Source organism: Ursus arctos, unplaced genomic scaffold, assembly GCF_023065955.2.
Source record: "Ursus arctos isolate Adak ecotype North America unplaced genomic scaffold, UrsArc2.0 scaffold_3, whole genome shotgun sequence".
Lineage (NCBI taxonomy): Eukaryota > Metazoa > Chordata > Mammalia > Carnivora > Ursidae > Ursus > Ursus arctos.
Window position 1 is genome coordinate 9,622,315 of NW_026622985.1, and position 23,070 is coordinate 9,645,384.

A 23,070-nucleotide genomic window follows, 5' to 3' on the forward strand; every position below is an offset into this window, starting at 1 on the left:
AGTCGCGTGAGCATCAAGGAGACGCAGGAGCGTTCTTCCAGGACAAGATTCCAACACTGCTGTGCAACGGCGGGCAAGTTACTTGAGCTCTCTGTGTCTCTATCTCCTCCCCGGCAACAGGGGAGGGAGCATGGAGGTCATCCAGTGATGGGAATGTCCCGGGCATCGATGAGCTGACACGTGTAAAGAGCTTAGGACAGCGCCCGGCAGAGAGCGCTGATCTCATTACATGTGTGCGCACGTGCCTAAAAAACGTTTTATTATTAAAATCTCAAACACGTGCACCAGTGGAGAGATGATATGCTGCACTGCCTGCCCATCACTAGCATCTAAGTTATCGATTCATGGCCCGTCTTGTTTCTTCCGTGTCCCACCCTTTCCTCTACTCAGCACCATTAGAAGCAAATCCCAGACATCATATGACTTCACCAGGAAACAGTTTGTTGTGCATTTCTGAAAGAAAGGACTGCCTCTGCCTCTCTCTCCTTAACGTAACCTACGATCAGTCTTGACCGCAATTCCCGTAGCAGTCACAGCAGCTACCGGTCAGCGCGCACACGTCTCCAGCTGCCCCGTGCATCCCACTTTCTGCAGCTGGTTTGTTTGAACTGGGATCCAAACGAGGCCATGGTGCTGTGACCGATCGCTCTGTTCCTTGTATGTGTCAGGGGCACTGAGTCCACACATCCCCCGATGCAGGAACGCACCTGATCATTCCCTGTTACGAATCAGGACACAGGCCGGTTATTGCCCAGAGAACGGGTGATGGAGCCCAGCAGCACTCTGAAAAGGGTGGGGGAGGAAGGGCATCTGCAGGATGTGAGGACAGGCCCTTCCCCACTCCCCACCAGAGGGGCTGCGGGGTCAGCGCCCAGCCACCTTCACACCCTCAATCCTCACCTCAGGTGAGCCCTCAGGGGTCCGGGGTCTGACACAAGTGGTCACACCTGTCGGTTTCTAGGACAGCAGATTGCCAGTTCTCCCCAGGCCCGGGGACGGTCTCCCTCCTCCACGATGGGGGAGCCCTGGCTCAGGCTCAGTGTCTGCACATGGGGGGAACTCCTCGCTCCCTTGCTGGAGCTGCAGACACCCCCATGCCGAGGGGCTGGCCCGATTCTGTCCTCCTCCCTTGGTTTCCACGGGGTCCCAAGGACCAGTCTGTAGCCCCACTCCTGAGCTCCTCAGGACTCGGCAATCCAGCCTTTCTGAGGCTGGAGGGGGTCCTCCCTTCTCCTCTCTGACAGCCAGATCCAACCCGCCGACGGGTATGGCCAGCTCTACTCACACACCTCGCCCTGGTCTAGCACCTTCCAGCTGGCCTCCCACAGGGCTCTCCTGGCTTTCACCCTTGCCCTGAGCTGCTCTCTGGACAGCAGCGAGGGCTTGTGGAAGCTGAGTGGGGTCACATCCTGCCCCCGCTCAAAGCCTCTCCTCTGACTCTGGGTAAAAGTTAAAGACCTTCCTGTGGCCAGAGGGGCCTCACTTTCTGACCGTCCCCTGCTCACTCTGTGCGGGCCACACAGGTCCTTGCTCTTCCTGGCAGGTGCCCCCTGCGAGACTCCTTACCCGGACCTCGGAGGGGTCACTGCTCAGATGTCCTCCACTCACTGAGCCATTGTGGGCCTCGGATTCCAGCTCCCTCTCCAACCCCGGCCACACACACACACACACACACACACACACACACAGCCTCCCTCCTCCTCTCTCACCATTGTTCCTGCTACCTGTTGCTGTGTAACGAGCAGCCCCGGAGCTGAGTGGCTTATAGCAGCAGTGAGAATTCTCCACGTGGCATCGGCTAGAGTCCCGTGTGCAATGGTGGCCAGCGGCAAGCAGGAGGCACACTCCAACCTCCGTTCCCCCAGCCTCGAGACACTCCGGGGCCAGCCCAAGCTTCCCTCCATGGCAGCTGCAAGCCGTCTTCAGACGAAACCCAGAGGTCCCACAGTGTCACTCCTGCTGCATTCTGTTGGTCAGAGCAAGTCCCAGGGCCAGCCCAGAATCAGAGGGGGCTAGACCCCGCGTCCTGCCAGGGAGAGCATCAAGGTCATGCTGGAAAAGGGTGTGCAGCTGGGAGGGCTCCATGCAGCCATGCTGCCGATACCCACCGTGCCATCTGGCATCTGGCACAGTACGTGTTGTCACTTCATCGCTGTCCCTATTGCTCCCACTAAAATGCAACGAAGGCAGAGATCTCCGTGTGTCTCGCATGCCGTGCCCACCGTGCTCAGACCAGAGCGTGGCACACAGCATGATTTTGCAGAAACGATGCCTCGGAGGTCAATCGGCCAGTGCTCAGTCATAGCTGTGCCTCTGTGCCCTTGGAAAGAGCACTGCAGCTCCAAGCCTCAGTTTCTCCATCTATAAGATGGAACATGACAGTAGGACCAATTCCACACCACCGAGGACAGAAATACCAACGTAACAAGGAAGTAACAGAGTCCTTGACCTCTACCGAGCCTTTGGTAAATGACAGCAGTGTACTTGATGAGGACCCAGGGCGGGCCGCGGCACCCAGACCCCATCCCTTTCCAACTGCACGGGGCCCTGACCTGGATGCCCCCCTGAGCTGCAGCCCCACTGCCTGTCTTCCTCTGGGAAAGGACGGACTCCGACCTTGACCTGCCCCACAACCTGGGGCAGCCTGCTGCCTCCTTGTCTGACTTCTCAAGACCCTTTCCCCTGTGGGCCGCCATCCAAGGCAACCTTGGCCATTTGGCCAAATTTACCAGCCCAGGGCTGTCCCTGGAGTCAGTAAGCTAGAACTCCCCGTCATATCTGTGTTTTATTTCAATGATAACAGTAGCAAATGGGAAAATACCTAAAGAACATGGGTTCTGTTAACCTTAACAATAAAAACTACCAGTTATTTTACCAGGAACAGATGGGTTTATTCAGGGATAAAAGAGAATTGCAATCCCGGACAAACAAGCTGGGCAAAACCCTAGGCAAGTCTGGGGAATGAAGGAGAAAAGGGGTGAATTGGGAGGGGCTGTTATGAACTCAAAGTGCGTTGGAGGAAGCTGGAGAGAGAAGTGTGGCGGCTTCTCGGTGGCGGAGCTGTGGCCCTGGGGACGGGGGAAGCGTCTCTCCCTCCTGCAGGGGTCACAGCCTTGGGCAAGGTCCCGTCCAGGTAAGGGCGAGGTGGGCTCTTCCCGTGGGGTGAGTGATGGACCCAGTGGGAGGGTTGGGAGCGCCCCCTGCCGGAGCTTCCAAACCCATTACTGATGTGCAGTCGTGTTCATTCAAGAACGTCGTGAGGTTATATTTTGTCGTGATACAAATGCAATAAACTGTGGTGGGAAGAGCAGACAATTTTGTCACTTTGGGATGGAGTTTGGGTCAGCAAACATCCCTCTGCTCATTGACCGCCTTCAATGGACCCCTTAGCTCCCCACTACCAGCAACCACACTGAGCCAGGGCTGGTTGGCAAAATGAACCCAAAAACTCCAGTAATGACATGCCTCTACTCCATCGTTCTTGGGCCAAATGCCCGTGGTGAGGGGAGTCAGGGGCTGTCCTCCACCCTCTGGCCCCGAACGCCCACTCCAGATCCTGACCCCGGGGCCTCTTTCTTATACAGAACCCGTTTGTATAGACACCCAGGGTGCTGGATTTAGGAAGTGGGCTTTGAGACGTCATTAGGTCATAAAGGTAGAGGCCTCCCGGGTGCGATCAGGGCCCTGTGAAAGAGGTGCCATGTCTCACCCCTTCCGCCGTGTGGGGACACAGCCAAGACGTGTGTAACTCTCCCCAAAACGGAAACTTCGGTTCCAGCGTCCTGAACTGTGAGAAGTAAATCTCTGGGGTTTATAAGCCGCCAGTGCCAGTATTCATCACAGCTGCCCCAATGGGCCAAGACAGCATCCAACCAGCCACCCACCTCCTTCTCAAAAGGCAGTGTGGTTTCTCAATAGTAAAGCACGTCTGCGTTATATAACCTTCCAGGCCCTTGGCAAGCCGCAGCCCCTAACTCCAGCACGTCTATTCCTGTCACAAACAAAACCCTGTGGCTACGACAGATCTTTGCAGATCAGGGAAGGCTGGCCACAGAGCCCATCAGCAGAGTCGAGAGCTGAGCCCAGGTCCGAGCTGCACACTCAGAGTGGCAGGGTGAACGGTGGTGCCCCCAGTTCATGTCCACCTGGAACCTCAGAATGTGACCTTATCTGGAATAAGGGTCTTTGCAGATGTCATTAAGATAAGAAATTTCAAGGGGCGCCTGGGTGGCTCGGTCAGTTAGGCGTCTGCCTTTGGCTCAGGTCGTGGTCCCGGGGTCCTGGGATCGAGTCCCGCATCAGGCTCCCTGCTCAGTGGGGAGTCTGCTTCTCCCTCTGCCTCTGCTGCTCCCCTTGCTCGTGCTCTCTCGCTCATTCTTTCCTTTTCTCTCTCAAATAAATAAAATCTTAAAAAAAAAAAGATAAGAAATTTTAAGATGAGGTCATCCTGGATTAGGGTGGCCCGTAAACCCAATGACTGGGGCCTTCATAAAGAGGAAGGCACGGGGCGAGGCAGCCTTAGGGGTAATGCAGCCACCAGCCTCGGCCTGCCAGGAGCCCCTGGAAGCTAGAAGAGGCAGGAAGGGTCCCCTCTGGAGCCTCCAAAGGAAGCACGGCCCTGCTCACTCCTTGATCTTAGAACTCTGGCCTTCAGAACTGGGAAAGAATAAATTCCTATCATGTTAAGCCACTCGGTTTGTTCTGGATCTGAAAATACCAGGTGCTAAGGGCTGAATGATGTCTCCGCCCAACCCTCAAATTCATACGTTGCAACTTTAACCCCCACTATGGCACCGTTTGGAGATAGGGCTTTCAGGAAGTTACACGGTTAAATGGGGTCGTAAGGGTAGAGTCCTGGTTCAATGAGATCAGTGGTGAGTGGCGAGACAGAGCGCTCTCTCTTGCGGTCTCTCTCCACAGATCACCAACAGGCCCTGTGAGCCCGGAGAGAAGGCCTCGGAATGAAGTCTACCTGCCTGCATCTTGACGCTGAGCTTCTGGCCTCCAGACTGAGAGAAGTGTCTGTCATTCAAGCTTCCGGTGTGGTATTTTGTGACGGCCTGAGCTGACTGACGCAGCAGGTACCCCACACCCACAGTGGTGTGGAGGAAAGCTCAGGAAGGCCCCAGGCCAGCGGCCAGAGCCACAGGGCCAGCAGCATCAGCAGTCTGACCACGTGCCCTCCGGAATGCTGCCGGCAAGCAGCCCGAAAACACAGGAACCCAAAACCGGGGTGGGCCCCAGAGCCGGGGCAGAGTCCTGGCCCCACCGGCTAAGGGCAGGTGCAAATAGCACCAAAGGAACTTTGGAGAAGGTGGTCCACAGGGAGGTTTTGTGAAGGTCATGAGGACTGAAAGATCACCCCCAAGGACCTCTCTGAGCTGGAAATGGAAACAGGAAATAGCTAGATGGGATTCATCTTGGAAAAATGCAAACTCCCATATCTGGGCAAAACTAATGCACACCACAGTGGGAGACGGCCACAGCGCAGAGCAGGGGGGAGGACTGCAGTCCCCAGGGTGGCCGCGAGGGCCCAGGCGAGAGGCCATCGGTGTAGCCTCTCTGACTCTTGAGGGGTGATCTCAGCACGGGGAGAGTCCCCGAGGCTGGGGACTGACGTGTCGGGGAACCCCAATTTCCCAGTTTAGTGGGAAATAGAGGGCTAAGGCTTCTACTTCCCAGTGGGCCAGACGGTGACCTAATGGTCCAGGGAGTGGCAGGGAGAGCACCCCACCCAGCAGTGCTGTGGCTTTGCCCACTGGTGCCCAGGCCTCCACTCAGTGGGCACGGGGGTCCTCGTCCCCCTCACAGAACCTCCCCCGGCCTGTGGAAAGCCCTGTGTTCCTCAGTTTTGCAAGTTGCCGGGCATTTTGAAGCACGCAGATGTGATGGGTCATTAGAAGTTGCCTCTGCCTCTGGGATAGTACCCAGCTGCCCTGGCGGGAAACAGAGACCATTAAGAGGGAAGCAAAGGGTTTCAGGGGAGAGATGGCCGCCCCCCTGAGGAGAGGCAGGACCGACAGGTGGGGAACGAGGCTCTGATCCCTTCTATAGGCCCTGGGAGTGCCTCCTTCCCTACTGGCCAGAGAAACAGGCACAGGGAAAGGAGAAAGAGGCCAAGGCCCAGGCCTCCTGGCTGGGGAGCCTGCGTCCTGTGTCCCAGGAGGGCAGGGAGGTGTTGGAGGTAGAAGAGGCCTGGCTGAGGAACCAGCCTCCCTCAGCCCTGTGCCCACCGGCTGTGACAGGAGGCGTCCAGGGAGAGAAGAGCAAGGAGAGGGGTGAGAACAGGGCTACACCTGGCCTCTCGCACCTGCTCACCTGAGCATGGGCTAAACCAGCTGCAGCAGGAGGAATCCACCACGTAGAGCCAGAAAATGAGAGGAACACTCCACCCTGTCAAGATGTCGGCTTTCCCAAACTGATCTAGACAATCAAAGCAACGCCAGTGTTGGAAAAGGAATGGCTGAGTGTGGTTTTTGTTTTCATTTTGTTGGCTATGGTTGCCAAACCGGCTTCCAAAAAGTCCTTCCTACAAATTGCCAACTCCCTCACACCTGACAGGTGCACAGATCAGGCAATCTGGTTCAAGTTTAGAGTAGGGTTCATCTGTGAAATTCCTACCGGTGTTCATGCCAAATTTTCCATTATATCATTGTCTTTTTCTTATTTATCTGTGGACAGTTTCACAATTACAGGAATTAATCTATTTCAAAAATACATCACACACACTTTCCCCCCAGTCTGCCTTTTAATTTTAATTCTTATCACATTTTCAATTTGAATATGGTCGTTTACTATTCATTTTCTTCCCCTTCTCCAGGTTTATTGTGATAGACATTTGTCGACTTCCCAGGACCTTTCCTGTTTGCTTTTTAGATTTGGAAGTTTTATGCATCTGGATTTCATTTTGGTGTTAAGGAGTGACACAGAAAGCCAACTTCTGTTTTTCCAAATGGCCAGCCAGTGGTACGTACCAACGTCTAGGGATGGAGACACCTTCCCGGGTTTGCAGCCCCTCAACCAGCACGTTCCAACCTCCCGCTTCCGCCCCGCCACGGCGCCAGTGCCCCCACCCCCGCTCCTCCCCCGCGCCGCCGGCCGCCCCCCCCCTCCGCACCGGGCTCCCCTCCTCCCCTCCGCGCTCCCTACCCCGCCTCCGCCCGCAGGGCCCCGGTACCGGGCTCCCCCGCCGGGCCCCCCGCCCACGCGCGTCTCGCCCCCGCCGCGCTCTCCACCCTGCCCCGCACCCCCGCATCCTGGCCCCGCTCTCCCCGCCCCCACCCCACACGCTCCCGCGCCCCCAGCCTCTAGGGCCCCCGCTCCGGGCTCGCCTGCCGGGACCCTCTACCCCCGCGCGTCCCGCCCCCGCTCCGCCACGATGGCCCCAGGTTCCGCACCGGACTCTCACTCCGGGCCCCCGCCCCGCCCCTCATCCCGCGCTCCCTAGCCCCGCCATCACTCCGCCCACCCCCATCACTCCGCCCCGCCCCCATCACTCCGCCCCGCCCCATCACTCCGCCCCTCCCCCGCGTTACCCCGCCCCGCCCCCCAGACCCGCGCTCCCCGGCCCCGCCTCCGCGCTCGCCCCCGCGCTCCCCGGCCACCCCGCTCACGCCTCGCCGGCGCGCTCACTGGCCCCACCCCCGCCCCGCCCCCTTCTCCCCGGCCCCGCCTCCCACGCCGGCGCTGTTCCAGTTCGCTCTGCGAGTTATTTACATAAAAGGCGTGGCCTCTGGTGCTATTTGCATGGAGACGGGGCCTTCGGCGCGAAAGCAATCCCTTAAGAGGCCCGGACCGCTCCGAGCGGCCTAATTTGCATGGGGCAGGGCCTGCTCTCAAGAACAGCCAGGTGCCGCTTCCCCTTCCAGCCGGCCTCCGCTTCCTTTCTTCCGATTTCCGCGCGCGTTTTTCCGGCGCTGACCCGCGGCCAGGGCCAGGATGATCCCGAAGCGGCGCCGAGCGCGTGTCGGGTCCCCCGGCCGCCCTGCCTCCTCCACCCCACCGCGCTTCCCCGGCGTCGCCATCTACCTGGCCGAGCCGCGCATGGGCCGCAGCCGCCGGGCCTTCCTCACGCGCCTGGCGGTCTCCAAGGGCTTCAGGGTCCTGGACGCCTACAGGTGCGCGGTCGTGGAGACGCTTGCGGCCGGGGGTGGGGCTCTTGCCCGCCGTGCCTTGCGGGGGGGGGCACCTGTCTGGGGCTCCTGCCCGGGGCGCCTTGCCGGGGGGTGGGGGGCACCTGTCCCGGGGCCCCGGCCCGGGCCGTCTTGAGGGGGTCACCTGCCCGGGGGCTTCTGCCCGGGGCGCCTTCATGGTGGGGGGGACGCCTGCACGAGGGGCGCGGGGCGCGTGCTGCGCCCACAGTGGACCGAGGGACGCCTGTGTGGGTATCGCCATGCCATCATGCCCCGATGACACTGGTGCGTAGTGTGAGGGCCTAAGCACAAAATGCCTGTGCTCAGAACTTTGCAAGTGACCAGCCACTTTCACAAGCGGTGTTTCTTTTCAGCTGAGGATATTAAGATCTAAAACGACTCACCTGGCAGCTGATCCCCCAGGGTGGAGGGGCACCTGATGTTTCGGATTCCGAGTTAATCCTGGCACTGCATGCTAATGTGGCTTTTCTCTCAGTGTCCTCTTCTATAAAAGGGTGCTGGCAGTTAGGGCCAGGAGTGTTCTGTAGGACAGGAAAAGAATATATGCCACAGCCTCTGTAAAGAGCCATATGGTCGTGTGGGATGGTTAAGGGTATCACTGGCTGACCGGCTTCTGCCCTCGGTGAGTTCCTCTTGCCCTCTTAGCCAAACTGACCTCTCCCCTCGGGGCTAAGACAGTGACTTGAGTGAGGCTCCAAGATCAGCAAAAATTATGGGCTACAGAGACACCGCTGAGATTAAGGAAATGGGTTTCCATAGGTTTGAAGTTGGGAGAGCAAACAAATCAGGGGCCAGTCCCCCAGCAGCTTTTTTGGTTTTTGTTTTTTTAAGGGATTTAACCATTCCCAGTGGTTAGACCCGTTCAGAGAGGAGTTTAGTGTACTGGGTGCTGCCCTTTTGCTTATGAGTTTGTTTAATCTGTGTAACAATGCTACACACTAGGTACATTATTATCTGCTTTAGAGAGGAGGAAATCAGGGCACAGAGAAGTAAGTGAGATGCCCAAGGCCACACAGCAAGTACGTGGCAGAGCTGGGGTTCAAAACCAAGCAGTCTAGGTGCAGCACTTAGATGAAGAGCCTCTGGTCCTGCCCCCTAAGGACCTCCTTTCTCAGGGTCCAGGAGAGAGGAAGACAAACGGAAGACAGACGAGTTGACAGAAACTTGGGCTGGGCTGCAGCTCTGTGGGTGCTGGGGTGGCAGGCATGTGCATCTGCGAGAAGGGCTTTCTGAGGACGTGGCATTTAAAGAACGAATGGGTGCTCACCAGGCAGAGGGGATAGTAAGCAAAGGCCTGGACGCACCGAGCGAGGCAGGAAGGACCTCTGGGCATCAGCTCTGTCCCCTCTCTCTGCCCAGCTCCGAGGTGACGCATGTGGTGATGGAACAGACCTCAGCGGAGGAGGCCAGCTGCTGGCAGGAGCGCAGGACGGTGGCGGCCTCTCTCCGAGGATGCCCCCACCCGGAGCTGCTGGACATAAGCTGGTTCACGGAAAGCATGGCAGCTGGGCAGCCCGTGCCCGTGGAGCGCCGGCACCGCCTGGAGGTGACCTGGGTGGCCGGGCGTAGGGCCTGCGGAGAATGCCCCAGGGCAGGCTATAGCTCGGGGGCGGGGAGAGGCGCAGGTGGCTGGTCAGCAGCACCGCCCTGCCTACAGATGAAGTGAGCAGTGGGACTCAGCGCAGACCACCAGGGGCCCTGGGAGGCCAGGCCAGCCTGGCTTCTCCTTTCATCGTTCATATGAGCTCCTGGGGTCACCTTATTTTTAGCATCCTCAGGCCTTTCTTGTTTAAGTAGTGGGATGGTAACTCCCGGTGAGGTGACCCGAGGACCAGCAGGTGGGTCTGTGCCTCTGTCCCCGGGGATGCAGGTGTGGACTCAGAGTCAGGCTTCCCATGGTCCATTCCTGGCTCTGCCTGCGGGCCACGAGCCGGTGTTCCTGTCAGCGAGGTGGGGATGACATGCACTGCTAGCCCACTTGATTAAGAGGGTTTCGGGTGGTGGAGCGCATGCGTCATATGTGGCGACAGGAATGGTCCTCCGTGAGAGTCCGCAGGTGCAATGCCTCCTGCTGCTCTGAGCGAGGAGCCCCTCCTCGGCCTGCTCTGCCCCTCCTATCCTTGTCAGGGGCAGGGCTCTGGGGGCTGCCTGGCCCTGCCAGCCCTCAGCCTCCAAGTGGCCTCTCTATTGCCCCTCACAGGTGGCTGTGCCCGGGAAAGGGCTGCCCAGCCCAGTGAGGATGCCACCCTATGCCTGCCAGCGCCCCACACCCCTCACACACCACAACACCAGCCTCTCGGTGAGCCTTGGGTTCCCAGCCTCCCTGGCGTGGGGCCGGGCCTGTTCCCGGGAGCCCTGCCACGCTGCCCTGTCCCAGCCTGGGGACAGGTGGGTGGGAGCTGGGGCGGGGAGAGTCAGGCCCTTCCGAGCCGGGTCACGGAAGGGCCTCTCCTTGCAGGAGGCTCTGGAGGTGCTGGCGGAGGCTGCAGCCTTTGAGGGCAGCGAGGGCCGCTTCCTCTCCTTCTGCAGAGCCGCCGCGGTGCTCAAGGCCCTTCCGAGCCGGGTCACGGCCCTGAGCCAGCTGCAGGGGTTGCCCCACTTCGGAGAACACTCCTGCAGGGTCGTCCAGGTTGGTGCTCCGCACGCTTGGCAGGGTGGAACCGTGAGTGCAGGCAAGTGGGTGAGGCAGCCTGGGGATCGTGAGCGCGGGGGGTCGGGGCCGAGTGCAGCTGTGGAGGCCGGCTTCCGGGCCTGGGCAAGCGACCATCTGTGTAGATTCCTCGTCTGTAAGTGGGGGCCATACCGTGTGGCTGGGAGGGACCGGGCAGGACGGGTAGCTGGCATTGTTGGCATCGGCCCTGCTGTCTGGGATGGTGGAAGGGAACCCCTGACTTGAAGCAGCTCTTTTTAAAACACAAAGAATTTAAGGACCCAAAATGTTCGGTCCTTCACGTGTCCTGTTAAGTTGTACCATCTAAGGGGTACACTTGCCGCTGGGAGAATATGTGGGGACCAAACATACTTTTGAACTCAAGCTTTTAAGTGAAGTCCCATTGCATACGTCACCCATGTCTGGAAAAACCATGGTTTACATATCTTGGGACTTGTCATTCATCGGAGAGGTCCCCTGTGTTCCCTGGGCCAAGGGCCATGAGGCCAGAAACGCTGGTGCCCCCCGGGCGTGCTCTCTATTTCCAAGTGCCCCGGGTCCTGATAGGACGAAGCTGCCCTGCTGAGTGTTGGGGTTCCGCCTGGTCCTTGGGCCCCAGCTCTTGTCTCCAGTCAGGCTGAGACTTTTGCTTGGTCCCCCAGGAGCTGTTGGAACACGGGGTGTGTGAGGAGGTGGAGAGGGTCCGGCTGTCAGAGCGGTACCAGACCATGAAGGTACGTGCAGGGCGGACCCAGCAGGGGCTCGGAGCCCTCCCCCGGATGACAGCACGGTTCCAGCCACGGACGGGAGGCGAGCCGGGGCACCCAGGGGTCAGAGAAGGTCTCACTGAGGAGGTGGCAGCTAGCTGACACCCGATATGCGTGAGGCAGCCCAACAGAGCGGGGCGAGGAGAAGCTTGTGTTTAGCACAGAGGCGTTTGTCGATCGCTCAGCACCATCTGTTCTTATTGGGCTGTCAGTGGAATATTCTCCAGTATGTTTTATCTGCCGGCATCTTAAACAGAGTGTGCTGGATAAAATGTGACTTCCTCCCGGAGCTGAGTCTATGGGGCTGCTCCTTGCACTCTCTCCCCCTATGATCTCGCGTCCTGCTTGTCGCCCTGCCTGCGTACCTTCCCCTGTTCTTACCGCTTCCGACCTGACGTGCCAGAGCTCGCCTGGCCGCTTCCATCTCGCTGCTCTGACCCCTGTCCCATCAGCTACCTGTTGGGGGTGGGGGGCTTCCCTGGCAGGGTGGGTCATCGGTGCTCTGGGAGGTGGTGCAGAATGTGGTGAGGACCAACGGGGGCCTTCAGAGAGAGAGAGGAGCCACGTGTGAAGGACGGAGGGTCCCAGGTAGACGCCCAGGCCAGCAGAGAGGTGGGTCAGCAATTAGGTTAACAATTGGGTTCTGAGCATTTCTTCTCTCCGGACCCAGGCTCTTGGTTCAGGGGATCGAGGGAAGGCCAGCCGGCATAGCCCAAGATGGGCAGAGCTGTAGCTGGAGGAAGCAGGGCTCAGGGACCCAAGTGCCACCAGGGTCCTCCTCCTTTCCGCAAGCTGGCCCCCTCTGCCGGCCACCTGGTCACCTTCCGTGGGTTAGGCTTCCACCACCACACAGCCCTGACCTGCTTTGCTTCCAGAAATTCCTGGGGAGGAGATTGGCTAGAGCAGGTGCCTGCCTCTGACCAGTAAGCTGGGGTCAGGGAGGAAAGAGTGACTTGCTGGGGCTGGGGTCCGCCACACCCCTCCGCCCCATGTGGGAGATCCGAGTGGGGCCGGCCGCCCCCGACGAGAGGTTGGCTCCCACGCTGTAGTTCGTGTGGCCGGGCGGTGACTCCAGCTCCTGCTAAAACAACTGTCTGGTTTGCTAAGGAGGAGAACCCCAGTGCGAAGCCCTGGCTGCTGTTAGGTGGGAGCGGCGTGGTTCCCAGTGGACGGGAGGCTGTGGGGGTGACTCGTGTGTGGTGCCAGAGTCACAGGCTGAGCTGCACGGGCTCTGGGGAGAGACTTTTCCAGCACAGGGGGCCGAGGCCCTCAGAGGGAGGTCCGCTGGGGTCTGCCTGGGCTGTCCCCCTGCACAGGCCAGCCTTGGGGTTTGAATCCTCCTGTACGTGCACCGTGTGGCCTCGGGCAGGCTGCTTGAACCAGACAGCCGTGAGTGGCCACGGGGGCGGCCTGGGACGGTACCGCCCTCGCCGACGGCTGTGGCCATCTGTGTCTTCTGTCAGGACCTTGCTCCTGACCACACTGTGCTCGTCCCCCAAACAGCTTTTCACCGGGATCTTCGGGGTTGGGGTAAAGACTGCTGACCGGTGGTACCAGGATGGGCTGCGGACCCTGGACAGCCTCCAAGGGCAGGCCCAGAGGTTGACCCAGCAGCAGAGAGCAGGTGAGGCTCTGAGAAGGACGGGGCCCGGGTCCCCCACACCGCGGAGCCCGCAGCAGTGACACACGGCATGTGCCGGGGGGCTGCCTCGACGGCAGGGATGGGGTCAGTGCACGGAGGTCTCGGGGGCAGGCAGGCCCCTCTATTTGGTGGAGTGGAGTCTGGAGCCACTGCAGCCCTTTTGCAGTGAACAGTGGTGGTCACGGTGGCTGCTGTGACGTTCACACCTCCCGGCTGGACCAGGAAGGGGAGGCTGTGTCTCAACGGCCCTGTGCACAGCTTGCCGGCATGGGGCTGGGGTCCTGGTGCTCTGGCGGATGGCATGGGGACCTGCATGGCGGGAGAGGCTCAGGATAGGGCCTGCTGAGGGCGGGGGGCCCTGTGCAGTGGAACGAACATGACCTTGAGAGCGTGTCAGGCCTGAGTTTGAGTCCTGTCTCGGCCACGTACTAGGTAGGTGAGCACGGCCCTGAGACTTAACTTCCCTGGGCTTCCCTTACGTTCTCTGGGAAGCACGGGGTTCTATGAGCTTCTCCGTGGGAGGCCAGCGGGTAGCAGGTGTTAGACTGTCCTCCCTGGGGGGCTGGGGTTAGGGCCTGCAGCCCTAATGAACCTTTGAAGGTCTTCCCCGGGCGGGGGGGAGGGGAGGGGAGGTCATGTGGGGTCGGAGGGCGGTGAGATCCATGGAGTCACGTGTCCGATGGAACAAGAGATGATATACGCGCTGGGGCCCCTCAGCCACCTGTCCCCATGACGTGGTCTAGAACCGCCTACTGAGAGCCGGGCCGCCAAGCGCCATCGCTGCCCCTCTGAAACCTCTCCTGACCGTGCGGAAGGCAGCGGTCCCCCCACAGGGGCGGAGGTGGGCCGGGGCTCCGGTGAAGGGGTTCCTGAGCGGCAGAGGCACCTCCGTCACGGCTTACCACCCTCTGGCCCATTCTATGGAGGAGAAAACTGAGGCCTTCAAAGGGGCGGTCTGCCTCGTGACTGCATCCACACCAGCATCCTGATGGGACGGACAGTAGTTCTGCCAGATGTTGCCGCTGGGGGACTGGGCAGGGGGCACGGGGGGCTTCTGCCCTTTCGTGAAGCTGCCCGGGGGTCTGCGGTTTCCTCTACTTCAAAGGGAGGAGGGGACGATGGAGAAAGCGAGCGGGCGCGGCTGGGACAGTCAGGAGACCCTGCTTCCTCAGGACTGCAGCACTACCATGACCTGAGCGCCCCTGTCCAGCGGCCGGAGGCGGAGACCCTGCAGCGGGTGGTGGCGGCCAATGCAGCGCGTGTCCTGCCTGGGGCCACCGTGACGCTGGCGGGCGGCTTCCGGAGGTGAGGGGTCTGTCAGCCCTCCAGGGAAGGCACCCGAGCTGGGCCCCGGAGCTGGGCTGTCCCTCGCGGGCAGGACCTGGGCGCGCACAGCAGCCACACCCCCGTGTGGCCCACCGAGTCAGACGGCGCCCCCTCAGGGGGAAGTTGCAGGGCCACGACGTGGACCTGCTCATCAGCCACCCCCAGGAGGGCCAGGAGGCAAGGCTGCTGCCCAGCGTGATGCGCCGCCTGGAGAAGCAGGTGAGGGCTCCTGCTGCCTGAGCCAGACCATTGCCAGGAGGACCGCCGGGACCCTGGCCCCTGCCCCGCGGTGGCCTGCCATGCCTGGTCTGCCCGCAGGGCCTTGTCCTGTACCACCAGCACCACCTCGGCCGCCCTGAAGACGCCGCCCACCGGACCCGACAGAGCTGCACCATGGATGACTTTGAGAGGAGTTTCTGCATTTTCCTCCTGCCACAACCCCCAGGCGCTGAGGTGGGGGGCGCCCAGAGCCCCGGCCCCACCGGGAGGGCCGTGCGGGTGGACCTGGTGGCTGTCCCCATCAGCCAGCTCCCCTTCGCCCTGCTTGGCTGGACTGGCTCTAAGGTAGGCACGTGCTGCAGGGGGCAGGGCCTGGGGCTGGGGTGGGGGTAAGCGGCCCTGCCACAACCCCGCTCTCCCCAGCATTTCCAGCGGGAGCTGCGCCACTTCAGCCGGAAGGAGAGAGGGCTGTGGCTGAACAGCCATGGGCTGTTTGACCCCGAGCAGGTGTGTGGCTGGGTGGCTGGGGGGGTGGGAAGGCCTGGGGAGGGACCTGCTGGGCTCCTGCTGCCCTTCCCGACCCCTCCCCACGCCTTTCTGGAGGAAGCCAGCACTATGGGGGGGGTGCAGTTCCCAGGTCATAACACCCCCCCACTCCTGTTGCAGAAGATGCATTTCCCTGTGGCCTCCGAGGAAGACATATTCAGGCACCTGGGCCTCGAGTACCTTCCCCCAGAGCAGAGAAACGCCTGAGCCTGCCTGCCAGCCCCACTGCACTCTGGCAAGCCGGCCTTGTGGGCTCCAGGGAGAGGATGCACTGCAGGCCCAGGTCCTGGACCTTCCCGACCCCCCACCGGGAGCCCCACTATGTGGGGCACAGCGCCCCACCCCCACTTCCAGTCCAGGATCTAATGAAATGAGCACGTGGACCAAACCAAGCTCTGTGTCCTGGATGTGTTGCTGTGCACCTGGCCCCCATCAGCTATGGGGTGATGGTTGGGGGCGGGGGGCACCATGGTGGTGTGCCACTGGGACAGCGAGGTTGCGCACGGCGCCGTCTCTGTGGTGGGGTGCTTGCAGAGCCCGAGGTGGCGGATGGCGGTATCCTGGGGCTCTGAGCTGAGGGATGAGGGCCTAGAGCTCTCCCCCACTGGGAGTCTTCCGTGGGGGGACTGAAGGGCGGCCAGCATCTAGAGAGGGATGGGACAGAGATAGGAGCTGGGGTGGGGGGGAACTTCCGGTGCTGGCCCCCACCTCCCAACCAGGCGTCCGGTCTCTGCCTTTGCTCTTCCAAGCTCTTCTCAGAAGGCCTGTAACAGCAGGTCACGTGGTGTCCCCCCTTGCTCCCTGCGCTCCAGCGGTTCCCTACCCTGCTCAGTAATTTCAGAGTTCTCACCACGGCCCCCAGGGGCCTGGCATTCCTGTGTCCCCCTGACCCCTGGCTTCCTCTGCACCCGCACTGCTCTGACAGAGCCGCAGACACCTGCAGGGCCAGTGGGGGTGTCAGCGTCTCACGGAGGGGCACTGGCCGCACGGTGTCGTCTGCTCCTCAGACCCTCAGGCCTGCTCTGGCTCCGGTGCCTTTGCCGCTGGACCGTCCGCCTGGAATACCGTCCCGACTCATAGGTCTCAGGTGAGGACCCCCCCCCCAACCACTTCCTGCAATAAAAAAATATTCTTTAGAGTAACTTGCAGTAACGTTGACTCTTTTTGATATATGATTTTAAGATTTGTAACCTGTGTAGACCTGTCCACCTCCACCAGGCCAACCTTGAAAATAAAACAGCCAGTTATCGTATCGGCAAACTGGGTTTATTTGGGAGTGGCCAAGGAACTGCGGTCCAGGACAGGACCAGGAGGAGGAAGCTGGGAGGGGCTGCTCTGTGTAAGTCCAATGGAGGAGGTCAGGGGCTCGGGGTGGTGCCCGGGCAGCAGGGCAGGCTTCTTCCCGAGCTGGTGCACCGGCCGAGCCTCCCTTCGGCCTCCAGACTCTTCTAAGGGGGGTTGCCTTCGCTCCGTGTGCCCACTCAGCGTCGGGACGCCCCCGTGCTGTCCCATTACAGTCACGTGCTCTCCTGGTGCTTCCCTGTCCCTGTGGTTTTCCTACTGCGAAATGTCCTGTGAGTGTAGGCGGGCTCCGCGTAAGCCTCCGAGACTGGCCCCTCTGCGTGTGCCTCTGCGAGGCCTCCGGGTGGCTGCAGGGCCTCTGGAGTTGACCCGTGCACCCGTCGAGAACGTTGTGTCCAGGCTCCAGTGACCACAAAGAGAACCGCCATAGACTTGGACGTACAGGTGTCCTTGTGAACATAGGTTTTCCTTTCTCTCGGGCACACGGTGAGACACGGGGTTTCCAGGGCTTACGGGGTGAGTGTGTGCCACTTTCTAAGACCGTGCTGGCTGTCCCACCCGGGCCAGCTCGGCGTCCCAGGAGCCCGGCTCTCTGTCCTCATCCACACTCGCTGTCTCCTGTGGGCGCGCCCCTCCGTCTACAGCGCCGAGCACTGTTTCACTGCTACACCATCTGTGTCTCTGCTCTGCTGACGGGACCACGTCATTCACTCATTTTTTAAAACATTGAATGCTTGGTTTTCTTACCGTAGGATTTTGAAAGCTCTTCCTGTGGTCTGTGTGTGGGTCCGTTGGTTGTTTGTGACGTGTAGCTGTTCTGGGTGTGGATTGTGTTTTCATTTCTTTTTTTTTTTTTTTTAAGATTTTATTTATTTATTTGACAGTGAGAGAGAGCCAGCGAGAGAGGGAACACAAGCAGGGGGAGTGGGAGAGGAAGAAGCAGGCTCATAGCAGAGGAGCCTGATGTGGGGCTCGATCCCAGAACGCCGGGATCACGCCCTGAGCCGAAGGCAGACGCTTAACCACTGTGCCACCCAGGCGCCCCGGTGTTTTCATTTCTTACCAGGGGATTTCTCAGAGCAGCTTTAACTCTTACGAAGTCTGGTTTACCAGTGTATCAGTGTACCGTTAGTTTTTCTCCGTTTTCTTGTAGAGCGAACAATTTACATTTAGATGGAGGAGTCATTTTGAGTTAGTGTGTTTAAGTGTGTGGTTTAGGTTGAAGATCTTATAACTGCAGTTAGATGCCGGTGGTTCCAGCACCTGTGTGTCGACAAGACCATCTTTATCCTCCCGAATTGCGCCAAACCTTCCTGAGACGTCCCTTGGCCATTTCTGTGTGGGGCTGCTTCTGTGTTCTCCTCTGTTCCATCTCTGTCTGTGCCCATTGCTTCAAAAGTACCATCCTAACTCGACTAACCTGAATTGGAGAGGAATGCCTAGTATCCGCTGGTGTGAGTCCTTGAACTTTGTTCTTTCCAAATTGTTCTGCCTGCTTTTCTTTAGACTTTCCGTATAGATCTTAGAATCAGCTTGTCTATGAAGGAATACTTTGGGATTCGTGAACGCAGGATGTCTCTGAACGTCTTTGATTCCTTCCATCAGTGTTTTATGGTTTTTCAACTTAGACACCCACGCCTGCTCTGTTAGGTTTATGCCTAATTCTCTTTCCCTTGGAGCTGTTTCAGATTGTTTCGGTTTCCAGTTGTCCCCTGTGAGCACTCAGAAACCCGTGCGTGGATGTTTGTGCTGATACCTGACAGAACTCACTGTGAGTCTGGATTCCTGGCGGTCTGTCTGTCCACATAAACAGCCGTCCTGTCTGTGACTGGGAACAATTTCAGGTCCCCTGTTATTTGCTTGTGTGGCCTCCAGGACTCTGCTGGGGGGTGTGGGCCTCTTTGTCCCGCACCCAGTCCTGGGTTCAGCGTTTCCCCATGAAGATGACGATAGGGGTCCTGCTTCTGTAGGTGCCCTTTATCAGACGAAGGAAGTTCAGTTTTATTCGTAGTTTCTGAGTGTTTTTCTCAGGAAGCGGTGTTGGATTTTGTCAAATGCTTTTTTTTTTTTTCATTGAGATGTTCATGAGTTATTTTTGTCAAAAAACAAAACATTCGGGGCACCTGGGTGACTCAGTCAGTTATGCGTCTGCCTGCAGCTCAGGTCGTGATCTCAGGGTCCTGGGATGGAGCCCCACGTTGGGCTCCCTGCTCAGTGGGGAGTCTGCTTCCCCCTCTACCTCTCACCCCTGCTCGCAATCTCTCTCGCAAATAAAGAAAATCTTTAAAAACAAATTCTACTGATATGGTATATTAATTGGCTTTCAGATTTAAACCTCCCGGCATAAATTTCTTGGTGTATAATCCATTTATTTGTTGCTAGATTCTGTGCTGAAGTTTGTACGTTCATAAGAGGTCTTGTCTGCAGCTGTCTCTGATGTCTTTGATGCGTGAGGTGTCAGGGTGACTGCTACCGTTCACTTGAACCAACGTGCATTATTGTATTCAGGGCGAGTTCCTCGAAGCCAGCATGGAATTGGGTGATTTTTAGTCCAAACCATAACCTGCCTTTAATTCAATGTCTTTGCCTGTGATATTGCGATACAGTAAGAAATGCATAAGGGCATCTGGGTGGCTCAGGCGGTTCGGTGTCTTGACTCTTGATTTCAGCTCAGGTCATGATCTCAGGGTGCTGGGACCAAGCCCCATGTCGGGCTCCCTGCTCAGTGGGGAGCCTGCTTCTCCTCCCCACTCATGCTCTTTCTCTCTCTCTCTCAAATAAATAAAATCTTTTTAAAAAATAAAAAAATAAATACGTATTTTGGTCTTCCTGTCCACCTCCTGGCCAGAGCTCCGAAATCCCATAAAATGTCTTGGGTGAAAGGAGTGTCTCTTTTCCATGAGGCACTCGGTGGGCTCTGGGACGGCGTCAGGATGGGGCTGGGCTCCAGAAAGTTCAGGCAGTGATTGAAAGCCTGGGCCGTACAGCCCAGCCCCATCCTCGAGGGAGGGGAGAGGCGCGGGGGATGTTCCAATCAGTCACACCTGCGTGAGGAAGGCTCCGTGTATCCCTGACCCTGAAGTACGGGTTCGGAGAGCTGCTGGGCTGGCGAGCATGTCTCTGTGCCAGCAGGGTGGGGCACCCCAACTCCACAAGGTCAAGGAGCAGAAGCTGCTACAGTCAGCACCCTTCGAGACCTCACCCTATGCACCTTGTCATCTATAATCACTTTTATCAGATTATTGTATAACCGGCTGCTAAGTGAAAGAGTCCCCCTGAGTTCTGTGAGTTGTTCTAGCAAATTATCAAACCCAAAGAGGGGCTCGTGGGAAGCCCGATCGGTAGCTGATCGGTCGGAAGTACAGGTGAGCACCTGGGGCTTGCGATTGGTGTCGGAAGCGGGGGCAGTTTTGGGGGACTGAGCGCTTCCCCCGTGGGGGTCAATGCGGTCTCCGGGGAGATGGCCTTAGAGCCGAGTTAGGTGGTAGGACCCCTGGTTCGCCTTCTCGGTGGAGAATCGCTTGGTGGGGAAAATTCACAGCTTGGGTGTCAGCGGTGCTTTGAGGAGTGGAAACAGCCTCGTTTCCGTCAGTTGCTGTGCAGAAGACGTGCCCGTGTCTGAGCCCAGACCCCTCCCGGTTAATGAAGCGATTGCTTGGGTTGGGGTTAGGCAAACAGTTGTTCTCTGTTTCTTCTTTCCTGCCCTGCTGCTCTCTTCCCGACTGTATTTCTTTGTATATATAATATTTGTGGGGGCACCTGGGTGGCTCAGTCGGTGAAGCATCTGCCTTCTTCTCAGATCATGATCTCAGGGTCCTGGGATCGAGTCCCGCATCAGGCTCCCTGCTCCGTGGGGAGCCTGCTTCTCTTCTGTTCCCCCTGCTTGTGCACGCTCTCTCTCTCGCTCGCTCACTCTCTCAAATAAATAAAATCCTTAAAGAAAAATATTTAGTGGTTCTAGGAATTATATACACACTTACCTTTCATAGCCTGCTTAGAATGAATATTTTACCGCTTTGTGTGGAATGGAGAACCTTCACCACGATACAGGTCCCTTTACCCTTCTTGTTGTAGTTTGATTCCCTCTGCATGCATTGGAACCCCCAGCGGACAGTGTTCTAATGATAAATTCTAAATGTATAAATATAGATATCTATGTGTATATATATTAAATATATATGTATATATATATTAAATATATATATATATAACTTAAGTTTAGCTATATAGCTAAACTTAATAAAAACTGCCAATTTATCAGGAACAGATGGGTTTATTCAGGAATAAAAGAATTGCAGTCCTGGACAAACAAGCTGGGCAAAACCCTAGGCAAGTCTGGGGAACGAAGGAGAAAAGGCGTGAATTGGGAGGGGCTGTTATGAACTCAAAGTGCGTTGGAGGAAGCTGGAGAAAGAAGTGTGGCGGCTTCTCGGTGGCGGAGCTGTGGCCCTGGGGACGGGGGAAGCGTCTCTGCCTCCTGCAGGGGCACAGACTCGGGCAAGGTCCCGTCCAGGTAAGGGCGAGGCCGGCTCTTCCCGTGGGGTCAGCGATGGACCCGGTGGGAGGGTTGGGAGCGCCCCCTGCTGGAGCTTCCGACTCCATCTCTGGGAGGTTTCCCTGTACTGATTCTCACTATACATGGTTTTGTGGGTTTATTTTAAAAAAAGGTTTATTTATTTTAGAGAGAGAGAACAAGAATACAAGCAGGAGGGGCAGAGGGAGAAGGAGAGAGAATCCCAAGCCTGATGTGGGGCTGGATCTCAGGACCCTGAGTCAGGCGCTCAACTGATAGCCACCCAGTTGCCCCAATATATGTATTTTTACAATTTGTGTTGCTTTTCTTGTATTCTTGATGTTCTCAATTTCCCTACAATACCGTTTCTCTTCTGTCTGAAGAATTTCATTAATATTTTCTTCAAGAGCAGCGGCTCTAGGTATGAATTCTCTTACTCTTTCTTCATCTGGGAATGTCTTTATTTCAGCATCACGCCCCAGGGACATTTTTGCTGTGTAGAGAATTCTCGGGCTACAGTTCTTGCACATCAACAGTTTAAAAATATCGTTCTGCTTCCTTCTGGCCGGCATGGTTTCTGGTGAGAAACCCAGAGCCTTGCAAAGAATTGCTCCCTAGGTGAAGTGAATCATTTCCCTCCGGCTGATTTCAGAATTTTTTCTTGGTCTTTAGTTTTCATACATCTCATCATGATGTGTCTGCACAAATTTCAATTCTAGAATACGGTTTTGTCAGTTGTAATCACCATGCTTTACATTAGATCTTTAGACTTTATTCATTTTACAGACCTCTCCCCGTTTCCCCCACCCCCAGCTCCCGACAATCACTTTTCTACTCTGTTTTCTTTATGGATTGGACCTTATTCTTTTTCTTTTTTAAAAGATCCCCATATAAGTCATACCATGCGGTATTTGTCTTTCTCTGGCTAATTTCGCCTAGCATAATGCCCTCAAAGTCCATCCATGTTGTTGCAAATGGCAAGGATTTTCCTTCTCATGACTGAATAATATTTCATAGTGTGTGTATTATATATATAATATCTATGTATATATATATGATGATATGTGTGTATCACATCTTTATCCGTTCATACATCAGTGGACACTCAGCGTAGATTTCTACATCTTGGCTGCCGTGAATGCTGCAGGGAACACGGGGGCGCCAACATCTCTTAAAGATTCTGTTCTCGGGGCGCCTGGGTGGCACAACGGTTGAGCGTCTGCCTTCGGCTCAGGGCGTGATCCTGGCGTTGTGGGATCGAGCCCCACATCAGGCTCCTCTGCTAGGAGGCTGCTTCTTCCTCTCCCACTCCTCCTGCTTGTGTTCCCTCTCTCGCTGGCTGTCTCTATCTCTGTCGAATAAATGGATAAAATCTTAAAAAAAAAAAAAAGATTCTGTTCTCATTTCCTTCACTACACACTCAGAAGTAAGATTGCTGGATCATATGGTAGTTCTATATTTTTAATCTTTGGAGGAGACTCCATATTGTTTTCTGGAGTGGCTGCACCAGTTGGCATTCCCACCACAGCGCTCGGGGGTGTGGATAATCTCAGCAACACTTGTCATCTTTTGTCTTTTTGGTGAGGGCCATTTTAACAGGCATGGGATGGTATCTCATCGTGGTTTTGATTTGCATTTCCCTGATGCTGAGTCATGGGGAGCATCTTTTCAGCACCTACTGGGACTTCCTTCCCTACAGTCAGGACTAAGGGTTGGCTTCCAGAGACACGTGGCTGCAGCACCTTGCAACTTCCAGGCCCTTCTGTGATACCCTTGGCATTTCCCAGGCCCAAGTTCAGGTCTAAAATACAGATATAGGGGCTCCTGAACTCACGTCCTTCTCTGGACATGCCAAATCCCCAGGTACCAAGAAGCAGTTCCCTCTAAAAAGAAATTCAGAAACTAGCTGAACGATTCCTACATACTGGGCAAATGTGAAAATACCCACAGCA

General features: G+C 57.2%; 1 protein-coding gene across 3 annotated transcripts; it reads left to right on the forward strand.

Moving 5' to 3' along the window:
• The first annotated feature begins 7,730 nt into the window (after positions 1 to 7,730).
• On the forward strand, positions 7,731 to 16,445 carry POLM (DNA polymerase mu). Of its 3 annotated transcripts, none has more exons than XM_026502418.4 (11): positions 7,731 to 8,117; positions 9,513 to 9,699; positions 10,354 to 10,452; positions 10,612 to 10,782; positions 11,466 to 11,537; positions 13,074 to 13,194; positions 14,385 to 14,517; positions 14,655 to 14,757; positions 14,857 to 15,102; positions 15,181 to 15,264; positions 15,424 to 16,445. In XM_026502418.4, the coding sequence occupies exons 1-11, from the start codon at positions 7,939 to 7,941 to the stop codon at positions 15,508 to 15,510; spliced, it is 1,482 nt and encodes a 493-aa protein (XP_026358203.2). In that variant the 5' UTR covers positions 7,731 to 7,938; the 3' UTR covers positions 15,511 to 16,445. The 3 variants fall into 3 exon arrangements, with proteins under 3 accessions (XP_026358203.2, XP_026358222.1, XP_026358214.2); XM_026502437.4 differs by having other exon boundaries at positions 7,748 to 7,849; XM_026502429.4 differs by having other exon boundaries at positions 7,761 to 8,117; positions 14,878 to 15,102.
• The last annotated feature ends 6,625 nt before the right edge of the window (positions 16,446 to 23,070 follow it).